Source organism: Colletotrichum costaricense, assembly GCF_030867565.1.
Source record: "Colletotrichum costaricense strain IMI 309622 chromosome Unknown Scaffold_14.1, whole genome shotgun sequence".
NCBI classification, from domain to species: Eukaryota; Fungi; Ascomycota; class Sordariomycetes; order Glomerellales; family Glomerellaceae; genus Colletotrichum; species Colletotrichum costaricense.
The window spans coordinates 116,667-133,219 of record NW_026848243.1 but is presented as its reverse complement, the minus strand read 5'-3'; the positions used below and the strand labels follow the sequence as shown (position 1 = coordinate 133,219).

The 16,553-nt window shown below is 53.3% G+C and overlaps 8 protein-coding genes across 8 annotated transcripts; 5 read left to right on the top strand and 3 right to left on the bottom strand.

The window, feature by feature from the left end:
• Positions 1–780: 780 nt before the first annotated feature.
• CCOS01_11921 (acetyl-CoA hydrolase) lies at positions 781–2,433 on the top strand (the record flags this gene model as incomplete). Its single annotated transcript, XM_060460072.1, has 2 exons — positions 781–974; positions 1,044–2,433. 2 exons carry the CDS (start codon positions 781–783, stop codon positions 2,431–2,433), a joined length of 1,584 nt encoding a protein of 527 aa, XP_060309015.1.
• Positions 2,434–2,840: 407 nt separating this feature from the next.
• Positions 2,841–4,157, bottom strand: CCOS01_11920 (PdmS protein; the record flags this gene model as incomplete). The annotated part of the gene is made up of 1 exon (XM_060460071.1): positions 2,841–4,157. The coding sequence occupies one exon, from the start codon at positions 4,155–4,157 to the stop codon at positions 2,841–2,843; it is 1,317 nt and encodes a 438-aa protein (XP_060309014.1).
• Positions 4,158–5,498: 1,341 nt separating this feature from the next.
• CCOS01_11919 (uncharacterized protein) lies at positions 5,499–6,884 on the top strand (the record flags this gene model as incomplete). Its single annotated transcript, XM_060460070.1, has 1 exon — positions 5,499–6,884. One exon carries the CDS (start codon positions 5,499–5,501, stop codon positions 6,882–6,884), a length of 1,386 nt encoding a protein of 461 aa, XP_060309013.1.
• Positions 6,885–6,916: 32 nt separating this feature from the next.
• CCOS01_11918 (uncharacterized protein) lies at positions 6,917–8,053 on the bottom strand (the record flags this gene model as incomplete). Its single annotated transcript, XM_060460069.1, has 2 exons — positions 6,917–7,972; positions 8,033–8,053. The coding sequence occupies 2 exons, from the start codon at positions 8,051–8,053 to the stop codon at positions 6,917–6,919; spliced, it is 1,077 nt and encodes a 358-aa protein (XP_060309012.1).
• Positions 8,054–8,731: 678 nt separating this feature from the next.
• Positions 8,732–9,607, top strand: CCOS01_11917 (uncharacterized protein; the record flags this gene model as incomplete). Its single annotated transcript, XM_060460068.1, has 1 exon — positions 8,732–9,607. One exon carries the CDS (start codon positions 8,732–8,734, stop codon positions 9,605–9,607), a length of 876 nt encoding a protein of 291 aa, XP_060309011.1.
• Positions 9,608–11,586: 1,979 nt separating this feature from the next.
• Positions 11,587–12,024, top strand: CCOS01_11916 (uncharacterized protein; the record flags this gene model as incomplete). Its single annotated transcript, XM_060460067.1, has 3 exons — positions 11,587–11,767; positions 11,841–11,929; positions 11,986–12,024. The coding sequence occupies 3 exons, from the start codon at positions 11,587–11,589 to the stop codon at positions 12,022–12,024; spliced, it is 309 nt and encodes a 102-aa protein (XP_060309010.1).
• A 1,479-nt stretch (positions 12,025–13,503) lies between these two features.
• Positions 13,504–15,135, top strand: CCOS01_11915 (uncharacterized protein; the record flags this gene model as incomplete). The annotated part of the gene is made up of 3 exons (XM_060460066.1): positions 13,504–13,726; positions 13,780–14,713; positions 14,775–15,135. The coding sequence occupies 3 exons, from the start codon at positions 13,504–13,506 to the stop codon at positions 15,133–15,135; spliced, it is 1,518 nt and encodes a 505-aa protein (XP_060309009.1).
• Positions 15,136–15,435: 300 nt separating this feature from the next.
• Positions 15,436–16,219, bottom strand: CCOS01_11914 (necrosis inducing protein; the record flags this gene model as incomplete). The annotated part of the gene is made up of 2 exons (XM_060460065.1): positions 15,436–15,934; positions 15,987–16,219. The coding sequence occupies 2 exons, from the start codon at positions 16,217–16,219 to the stop codon at positions 15,436–15,438; spliced, it is 732 nt and encodes a 243-aa protein (XP_060309008.1).
• Between the last annotated feature and the right edge of the window lie 334 nt (positions 16,220–16,553).

Sequence of the window (16,553 nt, the reverse complement as noted above, 5' to 3'; positions counted from 1 at the left end):
AGAAAATGCAAACATTGCGCGCATCAACACACAATAAAAAAATAGTGGAAAATCTCCTGACTGAACCTCAGCCCAGATTTGCTTGGAAAACAGCGGAATCCACGAGACTTGATTGGTCAATGGCTGTTGACTCTCGGCTCAAACCGAAAGGATGCGCGGTGAGGTACCTGAAATTAAGCCCTACAGGCTGCCAACAGCAGACTACTCAGGCACATTGCGAGCCTTACAAAGTACCTGGCGACAGGCGAAAGAGACAAGAAGGTTTCTCGCTCTAGCGGCGGGCATGCGGCTGCGTCCTTGAGGATGTTACCGACTGTTACCGAGCCGCAAACCCTCAATGAACCAATCATACTCTCCAACTTGATGACATAATACTTCAAGGGGCACTCTCTACCTCTAAGAAAGCTTGGAGCTATCTTGGAGCTCCCTGGTCTCCAAGGGTTGGTGCTGCGTCATTCCCCACCGAGGGGCTCAAGGAGTGACCTGATCTTTTTTCCCATACCTTGACTCTTGACTCTTGGTCTTCTCTCCTGAGTCCAGAACTGAATGGAGACGCGCTCTTTCCATCGGAACCAAACAAAACTGACAGTATAAAGTCTCGCCGGCGCCCACTTTCTGCCCCAGAGCCACCCCGTTCTCCGTACCTTCCTCTCCTTGTTGTCGTCGTAGGCCAGGCTTCGAATCTCCGTCCTCTCCTCTCTCCCCTCCTTTCCACGGGCATTGACCCTCTGTGAACCTCTGCACTCCTCACTTTCATTTGCGTGATCACCTCTCGCGATCATGGCGTCTCCTATTGCTTCCGCCGCTCTGCGGGCTCGCGTCAAACGTCCCTCGATGCTCAAGAAGCTCACCAAGCCCCAGGATCTCCTGCAGCACTTTCCCAATGGCGCCTACATCGGCTGGTCCGGCTTCACTGGCGTCGGGTACCCCAAGAAGATGCCCACCTACTTGGCGGACCACGTCGAGCAGAACTCGTAAGAACTTCTAGAGGTGCTAGTAGATTTGGTTCCAATAAGCTAATTTGTATCGTTCCCGTCGAATAGTCTTCAGGGCCAGCTCAAGTACAGCCTGTTTGTCGGTGCCTCCTCCGGCGCCGAGACCGAGAACCGCTGGGCCAGCTTGGATATGATCAATCGCCGAGCCCCCCATCAGGTCGGCAAGGCCATCTCCAAGGGCATCAACGAGGGCAGGATTCACTTCTTCGACAAGCACCTGTCGCAGTTCCCCGTCGACCTCGTATACGGCTTCTATACCAAGGACCGCCCAAACAAGAACCTTGACGTTGTCGTAGTCGAGGCCACAGAGATCAAGGAGGATGGCAGCATCGTTCCTGGTGCGTCTGTCGGAGCGACCCCTGAGCTCGTGCAGATGGCCGACAAGATCATCATCGAGGTCAACACCGCGCTGCCCAACTTTGACGGTCTCCACGACATCACCATGACCGACGTGCCCCCGCGCCGCAAGCCCTACCTCATCACCAGCGTCGAGGATCGCATCGGAACGAACTCTATCCCCATTGATCCCGAGAAGGTCGTTGGCATCATAGAGTCCGACTACATGGATCAGACCGGCCCCAACGCCCCCGAAGACGACGGCTCCAGAGCCATCGCCAGACATCTGATCGAATACTTCGAGCACGAGGTTAAGCACGACCGTCTTCCCAAGAGCCTGCTCCCGCTGCAGTCCGGTATCGGCAACATTGCCAACGCCGTCGTTGGAGGCCTCAAGGACAGCAACTTTGAAAACCTCAAGGTATGGACCGAGGTCATCCAGGATACCTTCCTCGACCTTTTCGACTCGGGCAAGCTCGAATTTGCGACAGCCACCTCGGTGCGCTTTTCCCCCGACGGCTTCAAGCGCTTCTACGACAACTGGGAGAGCTACCACAACAAGCTCCTCCTCCGCAACCAGCAGGTCTCCAACTCCCCCGAGATCATTCGCCGCCTCGGCGTCATTGGCATGAACACCCCTGTCGAGGTTGACATTTACGCCCACGCCAACAGCACGTGCGTCATGGGCTCCCGCATGCTCAACGGTATGGGCGGTAGCGGCGATTTCCTCCGCAACGCAAAGTACAGCATCATGCACACTCCCTCGACGCGCCCTTCCAAAACAGACCCCCACGGAGTCAGCTGTATCGTCCCAATGTGCACGCACATTGACCAGACCGAGGCGGACATTGACGTCATTGTCACTGAGCAAGGCCTCGCTGACGTTCGTGGGCTGAGTCCCCGCGAGCGTGCGCGCGTCATCATTAAGAAGTGCGCCCACCCGGTCTACCAGCCCATCCTCCTCGACTACTTCGAGAAGGCCGAGTTTGAGTGCTTGCGCAAGGGCATGGGCCACGAGCCTCATCTGCTCTTCAACTCCTTTGATCTCCACAAGGCACTGGTTGAGGAGGGTAGTATGCAGAAGGTCAAGAGCTTCAAATGAACAGGCCAGCATTGCCCGACGCCACCGTCAAGGAACAAGACCTAAAAACGTTTAGAGCTACCTGAAAAAGGCATTGTTGGATTTGCTTGCATTGGTGTATTGGTGCATTCGCAGGGCAGGCCTGCGATTTCGGAGCATTGATAGAATACTTAGTCCCTTCTTCTTTTTTGTTGATAGAGAAATGATACCTCGCTGGATAATGGAGCATTTACATTATTTGCCAAGCATTGGCAGTGGATACCGCATGCTGTCAAAGGTGAAGATCAATCTCGACCTACATAAGATACACAGCGCCGGCGCGCCGGAGATATCACTCCTCGGCCGCCCGACCCCCGACCCGGAACCCCGATAGTCTCGGCCCGTACAAACTTCCAACTCGAAGCTGAAATCTTCAACCCCCGGCCCCTTCATCTCCGACTACGCTCAACAACCTCCTCCAACGCATCAACCGCCTCCCCAGGCCCATCCCCATGCCCGCCAAAATCCACGCTCACCCTCTCGGCCGCACTCCGGAACTTTTCATCGTCGATGACCCGCTCCACCGCGCGCCTCAACACATTTTCACTTGGCGCGTCGGTCGCGAGATCGATCCCGGCGCCGCTCCACGCCACCCGCGAGCTCACGTCGGCCTTATCCTCGCTTCGACCGGCGCAGACTAACGGTACGCCGAAGCGCAGCGCCGCGAGAACGCCGTTATAGCCTGCGTTGGTGACCATTACGCCCACGTGCGGGAGGAGTCGGGCGTGGGGGATGAAGGTGGCTACGCGGGCGTTTGACGGGAGGGAGAGGGAGGATGCTGGGAGGTGAGTCTCTGCGTTTGGGATTGTGGCGATGACGAGGAGGTCTGGGCGGTGGGCGAGGGCGGCGAGGGTTGGTGTGATGAGGTTTGCGGCGTTTGTTGCGTAGGTGCCTTGTGTTACGTGGATTACCTTTTCCCGCGGGTGAGCGAGCATCTCATCCCACCATTTAGGCAGAGGCTCGAGCTCGTCTTCGTTGAAGAGCGGGAGGAGCGGTCCGACGAATTTCACGGCTGGGTGGAGGTTCTTGCGCGGGAATTCGAAGGCTGGCGTCGTGGGCATGATGTGTAGAATATCCGACCTCGTAGAATCGTAGAACCCCGACGCCGGCAAGGGCGGAAGACCGAGCTCTTCGCGGTGGGCGTTGAGCGCGGCCGTGAGTTTCGGGTAGAGAAGCCAGCTCGCGGCCGCGTGCGCGAGGGCGTTGAGCCACCGGCCGAAGAGGGTCGCCGGGGGCGCCCAGCCGGTACCCCACGGCGGGACCTCCGGGTCGAGAGTGACGAGCGGGTTAATACCCAGCGTCGCGTACGGTAAGCCCGTGAGGTCACGGAGGCAGTGTGCGCCGTAGGCGCAGAGGTCTACAAGTAGGATATCCGCCTTGAACGCCGACGTTCCGTCGGAGCCGTCGAGGACGGCGCGGTAGGCTTCGACTTGGTCTGGTACCCTGTCGAGAAACAGCTTCCGGAGGGTGGAGGCTACGGCGGCAAGGCCAGAGGTCTCCGGGTCCGGTGCGAGGGCGGTCTCGTCGTGCGCGGCGAGCGGGGGCGGGGAGGGGATGAAGAGTGCGCCGGTTTGTGGGATCATGTGGGCGTGGGAGGCGGATGTGAGCCAGGCTACGGTGTGGCCTCTGCGGGCGAGGGCGAGGGCGATGGGTTGCATCGGGTGGATGTGGCCTGCGAAGGGCATCGTTGCGATGAGGACCTTCATCTTAGTTTGAGTTGCCGGAGGGTATTCGGAGAGAGTTTGTGCTCGGCGCGGGTACAATCGTTGGTTGAAGGCGTCCTAGATGGAAAGAGTGACGATTCTGTAACTGATTAGCATATCTTGTATCACTATCCACTAGGTGCTCTGAGGTGAGATGCGATGATGTGAGAGTGATGCCCCTCCCTTGCCGCACTATGTAATCTCACCCGGGCGCGGATGCCCCGGTCGGTTAGTGTAGGATCGCATGTCAATTAAGGTTAAATGAGACGTTGTGATAGACGTCTCTTACCCTCTCAGTATAGCGATTCAAACGAAACATCTTCTCCAAAAGAGTTTAATTGAGATAACATATCTGTCTAACTGTGGTTGAGTCTCGTAGTCTTGGAAGTTCGAAAAATCCTGATATCCATGACTCTGTCACCGAAGTGACCAAAGTTCACTGCTCCGACCGAAGTTATGCGGGGCTTTGGGCGAGACTTCCCGCGGATCTTGAGGTGAAGAAACACCGTGTTGACTCCCGCTGCTTGAATATCCTGCCAAAGCCAGTAAGACATCGAATATTCGAGGCTGGGAGAAAGTGATAAGTTCAACATTTACAGAGTCCTGATCTGCCAATAGGCTTCATCAGCAGCTGTACCTGTGTTCCAAATTTTCTCCAAAGGCTATACAAGCCTTCTCATTGCTCTCAAGTCCGGGGGCACGAAGGACGATCGGCGCCCATGTTACACGTCGTAAATAATGTTACCGCCCTAGGTATTCAACAAATTCTTTTCGCTATACAGTTCATGTCAAAGGAACTCAGAAACATATCCGTACAGCCGTCATGATCGCTGCAGAAAATGGACCCACTCCAATTTCAACCAATTGTGTAGATCGAGAATGTCACCAGTCCTCATACCAACATGGTCTCGCATCTTCTCCAAGCGTTACTCAACCGCTAGCATATGCATTCTTGCCAAAAAGCCGTGCCCCGGTTCCTAGGCACTATGGTCATTATCAAATGTACCTTCTGCTTCCCCCAAATCGAATCATGCTTGTAGAATCGTGCAGTTAGCTGCTGACAAGGCAAAGCGTCCGCTATGACCGATCGGCGTTAGCTGCCTAGATTGACGTGGTCACAGAAACTGGGAAGGATTCGACATTTCAGAACAGATCTTTCTATCTGTCGACAACATCGCCAGTCCGAGCACTACAGAATCGTGGCCTTTCGTGAACTGGAACGGCATATAACGCGGTACTTCCTCGTGCCGTGATCTCACAATTCTCGAATCTTGTCCGAACCATGTTTGCAGACTGGATGCAAAGCCAATGATTAATCAACTTTATCGACCAGCGATCGAAATAATGCAACCATTTTCCCGCGGTTTACTCTTCTTCTCCCTCCTCGTACTCGCTGCTGCCAAATGCCCAACATACATCGACACCGTAGTTCCGTCAGGGCAAACCCGTCGCTATGGCAATCGCGAGCCCGGCGACCCCATCCTGGCAACCATGCACGACGTCCACAAAACCCTCTCAGACTGCGACTCCATCAAAAGTCTCAAACTCCGCGTCACCAGCCTAGGGTGCTCTGAACATCCTGACCGCTGGAACTTCCCACTCGACCTAGCGTCTGGGTCCACATACCCCTCAGAGCTGGAGGCACTAGACCTAGAGGGCTATCATTTTGGCGATCGGATATGGGACGAGATCCAGGAGCCGCCGTTTCGAACAGGTTCCAAGTTTTGGGATAGGATGGAGTGGATTGGCTCCGGGAGAGCCTGGAAGTGGTTGAGGTATCTCCCGTTATCCGCGGAGCAAAAGATCAAGACGAATCTGGACTTGTGGCTGGATGCCATGGATTTCGGGAGCATCAAGAATCTTACCCTGAGGCCCAGGATCGACGAGTATCCTGACGTTGCGAAGCTGGTCCCACACTTGAAATCACTTCAGTCGTTGAAGGTCTATGGCGCCTGGGCAAAAGACCTCATCTTGGGGGTACCTGAGAACTCGTTGACACATCTGTCGTGGATATTCAGTCACGAGACCGGCGCTTCCGCGTTGCCCATCATACGACACCATGCGCAGTCTCTAACAAGCCTCGAATGGCGCGAGGCGGAAAGCGGGACTCGGCAGCGGCGGGTGATGACGGCGGAAGAAATCGTAGAACTCGGCCGCATGGCGCCGAACTTGGAGAGCATTACCCTCGACATCAACCGCAATGGGACATGGCCGATGGAGCACTTTGACGCGCTGGTGACCAACTTCCCAAAACTGACCAACATTACAATCTTCTTGGAGTTTGCGAGCGAGTGCCGGCGACAGCTGGGTGCCTCCACGGAGGGGATCTATGGCTACGAGCAATGGAAGATGGGTGAGGCGTCGGATTGCAGCAGCGGAGTAGAGTCCATGGCCCAGCCGCCGCTCGAGCTTAAACCGGCCATGCAACTGTGGGGACACTTGCGGGAGAAGAAGGTTGGCGATTTGCTGAAGAAAGTCGTTTTCTATGCGGGTGACTGGGAGAGGACGTGGGATGGGCCGATGGCTGAGAACGAATGGCTCGAGGGTAGGAGATCGTTCTTCTGGTGTGAGGCTTCGGACAACCCGCCGAAAAGATATAATGGAGGGTGTGTGGGGCTGATAGCGGATGTTCCTACGAGGCGTAGTTCCTCTGGGTATGATGAAGACGGATGGGATGCTCCGGGTTGGCAAAGCGATTTGGCTCGGCGAGCCATGCGGATGGAGCTTTGAAGTGGAGGACTCTTGAAGATAAAGCGGAACAATCAAGATGGTGTTTCGTGTGATCCAGATGTTGCCTCTCCCTCCGCGCGAGCGTCCCTGTCCATGAGCTCTCTGACCCAACTTCCGATGCCGACGGAGACGCAGACGGTACTCCATCTAGGCCCGTCACCGAAGCACACAAAGTTCTGAGACAGCCAGCCCACAAGCCCCTGCATCATCTCCCCATCAGAGGACGTCCCCTTTCCCTCCGCAACATCCTGCATCCTCACAGCCTGATCAGTCGTAATCTGGCTGAGAATATTCCCCGCAACCTCCTGCGGCGTCTTCCAGTACCTGCTCGGCCTCCCCTTCTTCTCGCACTCATCGCCTGCGAGCTGGTAGACCTGCGTGCAGGTACGCTCGGCGAACTGGTCCGAGAGCTTGCGGAACATGTACCCCTTGTTCTTGTAGTCCATCCTCGCCTGGGCGAGCGATAGGAGATACTTACGGTCGGTGAGATGCTTGGAGTGGCTGAACACGCGGTCCAGGGCTTTGATTGCGGGAGGCGAGGGGCGGGCGTCCCAGAGGTCGACGGTATAGTTCATGGTGGACCAGAAGATGCAGCCGGCGAGGGTGTGCATGCCCGGGCCGAGGTAGGGGACGATGTCGAGCGGTGGTTCGAGGATGCGGATGAGGCGGTCTGTGTCTACCCAGAGGCCGTAGTCTAGACGGGGGCTTGATCTGCCGCTGGCACGGGGGCGCCGTTCTGATGTCGATGATGGGTCTTTTAGCCCTATTGAGGACTGGGTTGTTGCTGGTGGCGGCGGTGGTGGTGTCCGGGACAGATTATCGGGTGGTGATTGTGATGGTCCTAATTCTTCAACATCGTGATCGTCGATGTCATTCATGGCATCATCTTCAGTGATATTGGCGAGTTCTCGTGCGCGACGGAGTGCGGCTCTCAGATCATTTGATGCGGGCTGTCCTTTGAGAGCACTACTGATCTCGGCTATGACATCCTTAAGATTTCTATTCTCCTCTTCGAGCTTCTGAACCTTGGAAGCATGTCGCTTGCGGTACTCGCGCTGAGCAATGACACCGCGCTCACGACGCCGGACCTGGGTCGAGTTAGCGAATCATGTCCATAGCCTGGGCGGATAGCTCATGGGTTACATTACCTCCGCGTCGGCTGGACTCATTCCTTTTTTTTTTTTTTTCGGTACGGTCTCGTTATGGGTGTCAGTCGTTAAAGCAAGTGACCGGGCTCAAGCATGGGCCGAGTCAACGTTATCTCGGATGAGAAATGTTATGGGTGGTTTTGTCTTTGTTGGCGTCGAGAAAGGATTAATCAGCGAGAACTGGGACAGGGCGCATCGTGTCAGCATATGGCGCGGGGCCCACTCCGGCCGCCGCCGGTCCATAACGTTATCTATCCGACTCGGCCCAGCGTCCGGCCCAGCGCCAATGATGTGAATCCTGGCAACTTTGGTCCGAGTCCGAACCTCCAACGTTGACGGTTCTAAGTATCGTCTAGAAGTAACAACCCTTCTTTCCTGAGCTCAATAGCAGAGATTTCAAATACTGGCTGACATGACAAGGCAATGATGCCTTAGCCTCGTTGCCCGTAGTATCAGCCAATCTAGGCGGCACTAAAAGAGCTTAGCCAAGCAATATGCTTACTCCCAAACAGGAGACATGATGTGTTGAATATCGACATCAAAATCACCGCTCTTTGATTTCTGAATACATAAATGAAGGAACCGAAGGACCGGCTAGATATTGGTTTCTCTCCCCCACCTCTAGGCTACACTCTCATTTCACGACTTTAGGAATCAGAAACTCAAGAGACCATTCCAAGACCCGAAAAAGTCACCACAATGTCTTTCCCTGCTCCCACCAAAATTTACCGTACGCAGCCATATGCCGCAATTTCCCCGTCTCGCCCAGAACTCTCAACCAAAGGGAAAAGCGCCTTTATCTCGGGCGGTGGCGCAGGTATCGGCGCCTCCATCGCCAAATCTCTCGCAAAGTCGGGCATCGCAAGCCTCGGCCTACTAGGACGCACAGTCAAGTCCCTCGAGGAGACAAAGACGGCCGTCGAAGCCCTGAACTCGGAGGCAAAGGTGTTTCTCTACACTGTCGACGTCACAGACGCCAAGGCAACCACCAACGCAGTCGCCTCCTTTGCCAGCTCTGTCAATGGAGGCAAGATCGACATCCTCGTTGCCAACGCAGCTTACATGTCCGACCTCAAGACCATCGCCGACTCCGAACCCGATGACTGGTGGCGTGCTTTCGAAATCTCTGTCCGCGGCAACTTCAACCTCCTCCGCGCATTTCAGCCCGTCGCGAAAACCAATGCTGCGGTGATCCACATCTCCACGGCCGCCATCCATCTCCCCTACATGTTTGGCTTCTCCTCCTACCGCGCCTCCAAGAGCGGTGCGACGAAATTGTTTGAGTACTTCCGCGATGAAAACCCGGGTTTCTTCGTGCTTCAGGTGCATCCAGGTCTCATTGGCGGTACGGCCATGTCGGAGAAGTTTGCGCCGACCGTGGAGGAGTTTGGGCTCACGTACGACGATATTGCCCTGCCCGGGGATTTTGTCGTGTGGGCTCTCAGCGAGGAAGCCAAGTTCTTGAATGGGCGGTTTGTTCACGCGAACTGGGATGTCGAGGAGCTGGTGGCGCTGAAGGAAAGTCTTGAGAAGGATCAGAGTCGGTTTACGGTTGGGTTGCAAGGCTGGTACTAGACCATGTGGAGGCTGCGTATGGTTATTATGAGGTCTGCGTGAAAGCATCTGTGGAAACGATCTACCGTACCCAGTTGTCTTACGCCTACCTGTCCATGGTAGAAAACTGCGGGTATTTCTCAGGGCTCGCTGAAAGGACCTTGGCCCGCATTTGGCACTCAAGCATAGAGCACCAATATATACCTTAGAGAAGAAAGAGAAAACAGCAAATCTTACCTCCTCCCCGTCTTCCATTCCTCATTACTATTGACATTTGTCACAAAAAGCGGGCCCACTCTATATGGGCAGCATTAACCACATCCATATCTCGTAACAACATTCGCACTGTATGACACCCCCCTTAGATGTTCTCTCAGGGCCTCCTGGATTTCTTCTCTTGGGCTGGATATTGCCGGGTCTAACTGTGCCCTCAACGTGTTTGGCTAATTCATGTCTCATGGAAGGGAAGCACAGGTAAGCAAAGCAAGAGTTGATTGCGATGTCGGGGTACTAGACGATAACCGTAGAAGTCAAACTCATGGTTCCCAGATCTCAAGGCACAAACTCCTATTGAGCCTTGTAGATGCGTGTGTATTGCACTCTGAACACAAATCCATACAGACAGAATTGAACATCGCATTTATTGAACCTGAACGGATTGGGACGTGAAAGGGGCTGAAGACAACAACCATTCAGACGAGGTCGTTTTTGATTCACCTTGGTCAACTGACATACACTTAAAGCACGTGACTGTCGAACAGATGCCGAACGGCTGATCTGAGTAGTTTTTCAATACTTGGCCTGTCAAGCTGCAAGCGTCGATATCCAAAGGTTCAACAAATACTGCGCTATACTCTCTCCCTTGTTATCAGCAGAAGTGGAATGCCGATGGAAATGAGACTCAGAAGAGTGATACAGTGCACACAAGATACGGAGAAGACTTTTCGTTTCCAGGACATAGTCCAATTACCTCAACAGTTCGGCGACCTGTCTTCTCAAGGTTCACTTCCGCAACAGCATAAATTTCTCCCAGTATTGACACGAACAACGGTAAGTTCATTGTCATTCCGCTATTTACAAAATGTTCCGCCATGGTGAACGACCAATAAACGGGCAATTGCGGCCGTTACTTTGGCTGGATACTAAATTACTGCTCTCGGTCACAACGCCGAGACAAGTGAGTGGGGTATCCGATGTTAGCTAGAAGCCACCTCCCGAATAGTCGAACTCCCGATGAGAAGACGGGGAGGAAGGCACTAGGACAATCGGATAGCCCTTTAAAGAGACCGGGACCGTCCGCAATTCCCGCATGATGCTTTGCGCTGATTTGAAATTACGAGAATGGTTCGCGCTCGTTCTGTTACCAACGTCTGGTCCTCCATGAAGTCCCACTCTTCTTACGCATCCAATACATTTTGTATGATAGTTCATTGAATACCAATTTATTCTTTTGAGAACAGAACTTGACAACTTTAATCCTCGGATAAAACCTCAATGGGGTCACATAAGATCCAGGCCCACGTCCAGGGAGCTGGCTGCGGGTCCAGAGCCGTTGGGATGACGGTGGTGGAGCCAAAACATCGTTCAGCCTCCCGGATGCGGCCCGTCAACGGGATTCAAAGGCAAAAGATTCCCCAACCGGCGAGTCCCCGCAGTGATCAGCTGGTCCACTATCACAATATGCGGTATGAGGCGCCCGTGTATTTGGCTCTCCGAATACTGAAGACCCCTTGGCGGAGACGAAAGCGTACCTCTCCATTGTCCGAGGTGACGAGAATCTGGACCTCCTGCTTCTGCACCCAACACTTCAGAATACTCCGTGACTGTCATTGGGAAGATACTTGGCATCTTGTAAATCTATAAGAACCCTTTTCTCTTGTCCTAAGTTGACAGAACAACCCCCAACATCATCACAGTACGCTCAGCCGACTAAGCAGCTCCATTTCCATTCCTCAGCGCCTTTAATCCTTCGACAGGAAAAAACATCCTTTTCCCCCAATATGAAGGCATCAACTGTTATCCTCGGGTTCTTCTCCTCCCTCGTCATTGCCGCTCCAACTACACCCGCGGGCTCCAATCTTGTTGAAAGACTCTCCATTCTTGCCCCGGTCTGTCAAGGAACTCCAGTATGCTGCTCGGCTGATGTCATCAGCGGCGTGGTGTCTTCAAACTGCGTAGCACGTAAGATATCCAAATCGATCCTTGGTTTACAGGAGCCCAGCGTGAGTCTTTTCAAGCTGACCAATGAGCACAGCTGTCACGCCTCCAATCACCACACTCGGATTTCAAGCTGCCTGCCTGCTCGATGGGAATCGCATTGCCCGATGCTGCTCTCTCAGCGTTGTAAGTGTCCTAATAGTAGCCCTGACTCTGTGCTGTGGCTAACCTCCAAACACTAGATCGGTTTGGCAGTCCTCTGCAAGGCGCCTGGCACCTAAGGAGCTCTCTGAATATCTTGCCACGTCTTTGACATTTCCGAGAACATCGTGCTCCGACAAATGATTCCATTGTTACTTAGAATCTTTAATAATTAATACTTGTCATTTCCATCCAGGGTTTCCGAGCCTTGTTGCATCGTATCCCATGCGCGCAACATCATATGTGGTATCATGATGCTTCACAATTATTGGCTGTCTGCGATGTTAAGAGATCCAGTCCTAATTAGATCCTTGAATATTGGTTTGCATTGGAATTCGGGGCTCTGTGACGCTAGAGATACCGTATCCAGAAGTGTCTCCAGTGTACATACTTTCCAGTATCATTCTATGGGTGGACCATGACCAGTTAGTACATATATGGACCTTTGGTTGGCGAATAGAAGTCACCGTGTACTGGTTTCTATCGGTGCTTGTTCAGTACAGTTTTTTAGTTTTTTTTTTTAGTTTTTTTAGTTTTTTTTTTTTCGATTGCACATGTAACATCATCTTTGCCGAGACGAGAGCAGGTTACAGCCAAATTCTCAGAGGTACACATAATTCATCTAGAATGCTCGGGCTGGGTTGAAAGTTCCTGGAGGCTCACCGCCTCATGCTAGCTCGACTAATGATCAGAAATGGGACCTGTAGTTACTGGGTTGCTCTTCACTCCTGACCACGAGATGTTTGACCCAAATGAGCGAGGCGCCGATCTAGAGGGAGACTCGGTGATACTCGGACACGGAGCCGGAAGATCCAGAGCGGGGCCGGGCAGTTATAGTCGGACGTCCCGGTGTTTAATCCCATTCTGGTCAATTTACTACTCGCCGAAGAGATGCAGCCCAAAGCTGGACGTTGGAATAGACTATTTTCTCATATAATGCCGATCTGAAAGCGTTTCTTTGTTTCTCAATCTCAACGTCTAGTTCATCGCTGCTGAGTCGTCGTCCGCCCTTATCCTGGCGGATGGCGAGCTGTGGGGTTCCGGAACCCGCTTGAGATGTCGCCATCGCACCCATGTAAGCACGACGCGATGTCGGACACAATATCGACCCCATCCATGGTCAAAGGCTCCATCCAATCCACGTTTTTTCTTCGCATGTGCGCCGACGAACCGCGCCCGCGCCGGCGGCCTGCATCAGGGATAGGTCGTCCGACGATGAGCGCTGCCCAGGATTGCCTCATTACGATTTACAATAACGCCACGCGAACCAAGCTTATTCCAGCCCATTGGCAGCCGGCCCCAACCAATCTGGATTGGACTCGGTATCTGACGAGCTGCAGAGCCCAGAAACCGGGGTGGGGGGTTCCAAGGAGCAGACTCAAAGAAAAAAATCAGACTGGTGCTACATCACGGAGGTTGCCCGCTTGGGGAGTTCTCTATGTAGAGGGAGGAATGAATATCCCGCAGGACAACAAGGGTAGAGCGATGCAGAGACCGAAGAAATCGGCAATTTCTTAAAAGCTCGACATCGAACGGACCCCATTTCCTCCCGCACTTGCATGACCTTTATCCATTGCGTCGGGATCGGAAAAGCAACATCAGCTGCAATGTCGTCAATCGATCAAGCAAAGCAACCACATGAGGTCGATGAGGAGGTCCAGGATGTTCAACCTACGAAGCCCGTGTCGCGATTTACTCGCTGGTACCGCTCGCCTTTGTTCAACGTCATCCTTGTAGGCTTGATCTCCTTCACTCAACCTGGTATTTGGAACGCCCTCAACAGTATGCGATATCCCTAGACCTGAGAGAAATCACAGACTAATCAAAACCTCAAGGTACCGGCGCTGGTGGCCAGCAAGAGCCTTATCTCGTCAATGGCTCCAACTCACTCACCTTTGGCATCATGGTCTTCGGCTGCAGTTTCTTCGCCATCATGGCCAATAAAATCGGTTTGAAGACGGTTCTGATCATCGGTACCCTTGGATACGCACCCTACTCGGCATCCATGTACGTCAACAACCGTTACGGTGTAGAGTGGTTCGTGCTGTTTGGTGGCGCTACCTGTGGCATCGCAGCATCTGCGTTATGGGCAGCTGAAGGTGCCATTGCCTTGGGATACGCCGACATCAAAGATAGAGGCAAGTTCACTGGTATCTGGCTTGGCCTGCGTGAGCTCGGACAGCTTCTCGGCGCTGCCATCCAGCTCTCGCTGAACGTCAAGGAGAATCAGCGCGGGAAGGTCGGCTACTCGACCTACCTGGTCTTGATCGCCCTTCAATGCCTCGGTCTTCCCTTGGCGTTGCTCGTGTCTCCCCCTCAGAAAGTCATTCACAGCGATGGCAGGAAGGTTGCCGACCCTACCAAGAACAAGGCTGTCCTGGGAGAGTTCCGCAAGTGGCTGAAGCTGCTCAAGAAGAAGCAGTTCTACCTTTTGATTCCCATCCTCGTCGGTTTCAACTGGAACAGCACGTACCAGGGCATCTACTTGACCAAGTACTTCTCGGTCAGAGCGAGAACCCTTGGCGCCTTGACATCTGGTATTGCTGCATCTGCTGCTAACATTTTCTGGGGCTGGTTCTACGACCTGAAGTGCTTTAGTCGACCCCAGCTCGCCAAGATTACCTGGTCCTGCTTCTCAGTCATCATGCTGGGCTTGTTCGCATGGCAAGTGGCCAACGAGAAGCTCTATGAGGACACTGTTCCCAAAGTCACCCTCGATTGGAGCACCCCTGGATTCGGACGTGGATTTGCAGTCAATGTACTCTTCCGGTAAGTGCACTGATGTTCCGTACCTTATTGATCTTTTCAAGTCAGTACTAACGACTCACAGCTTCATGAACGAGTCGCACTACATGTTTGTGTACTGGATCATGGGTACCTTCTTTGACGATATCGAGACTCTAACACTCGGCGTTGGTCTTGTCCGATCGTTCGAGTCCATTGGCTCCTGCTTAGCCTTCGGTATTGGTGCCGTCAAGGTTTCGCCAATGGTAAATCTCATCGTTGCCTTTGTCATGTTTGTGGTCTGCGTCCCTGCGACATCGTGGGCCGTTCTGCTTGTGCCAGAGCGACCTGTCGACAACACGAAACTAGAGGCGGAAGACTCTGCTGTCGAAGACAACAAAGTAGTCGCGACCCCGGTGGATGTGACTACGACAGCGGCCGCTGTCGATGGTCCTCGGAATGTTTAAGATACTACGATGGCATATGTTCATGACTTTTAGCATCAGGCACAGCCGACTAGTTGCTTGAAGTAGATAGTCCAGCCATGCCAGACAATAGGCAATGAGAATTGAGTGAGACCGTCTTTAATGTTTATGACTATGTGCTGTTGTACATGATGCTTGCGATCCTTGCCTCGTTACTTGTTCTTGCTGATCGAACTATTTACATCGTGAGACTGAATATGGACATGAGAATTGATGGAAGTGTGCATGTCAGATTTTTGGCTCCCATGCAGCCCTCAAACTCGTCTGAGCTCGACATCGTACTTAGATAGAAGCCTTGTCAAGATTCTCGGTGAAGTTCTCGTCCTTGAAAGGCACATTGGCACTGCCAAAGTCGGTGTTGTTGAGAGCTGTCTGCATGTTCGTCGACATAGCGTCCCAGTCAAGGACAGGGTATGTCTTGCCGGTGGTATCAGTGAACTGAAGCTCATGGTTCAGTAACAGCTGTGTGAAGTATTCCACCTTCACACCATCACCCTCCCGTTGCGGATTAGTCGACTTCTTGTAGTCGCCGTGACCGGAAGCAGCTCCACCCAGGATCGTCGGGTCCGCAACAGAGGGGTTGTTGAGCCAAACCACCACGCTCTCCCAGTCGTGTCTGTGTGAGCCGGTGGAGACGCCATCGTTTGGCATGTCTTTGGGGAAGTACCAAGCATACATGATGGCGTACTTGTCGTTGTGCCAGGTGCCTCTGGCGTAGGTCTGGCCCTTGCTGGTGTCTCTGCAGCCTCCAGTAGAGCTGCCGCTGGGTTTCAGGCCACCGCTGATTCAATCGTCAACCTTTTATCATTGTGAAAAAATCCTTGGACACGCACCTTGTGTCTCCGGCATCATCAACAGCAGTGTATGGCTGGCACCCATGAGCGATGTGGAGGAGCGGGTTGAATCGTGCGATGGCTTTGCCGACAGCGTTATCCTGAACTTTCTGGGCGAGAGGACTAAGAGCGTCGTGGCCAACTTCTCCGCGAGAGTCTAAAACAGTGGCAACGGGAGCGGCAAAGGCACTGCTCAGGAGGCTGAGAAAAGGAAGGAAGGCGGCAGAACGCATGTTGCAACGAATAACTACGGCTTGTTGTTAGTCGAAATCTTCTCGGCCCTCAATGAACGGTGATTATACCAGTAAAGAATGAATTAGCTGAAGTGAATGCTGGCAATGAAGACCTGCTTCCCTGGTTGCCGTCTATGATCTATGGTGAAATGAAGCTGATGGAAGCAAGTTGGCACAAACAGCAACAAGGACAAGGAAAAGGGCGGCTTTTCAAACCGACTCGATCCTAGAAAGTGTCAAACTCGGGCTAGGCCAGATCCAATTTCCAGTGGATTGAAGAATCGCATGAGTTAATCCTGACTGCAGGTCCGCAGCACGCGCGCGGCGTTCGGAA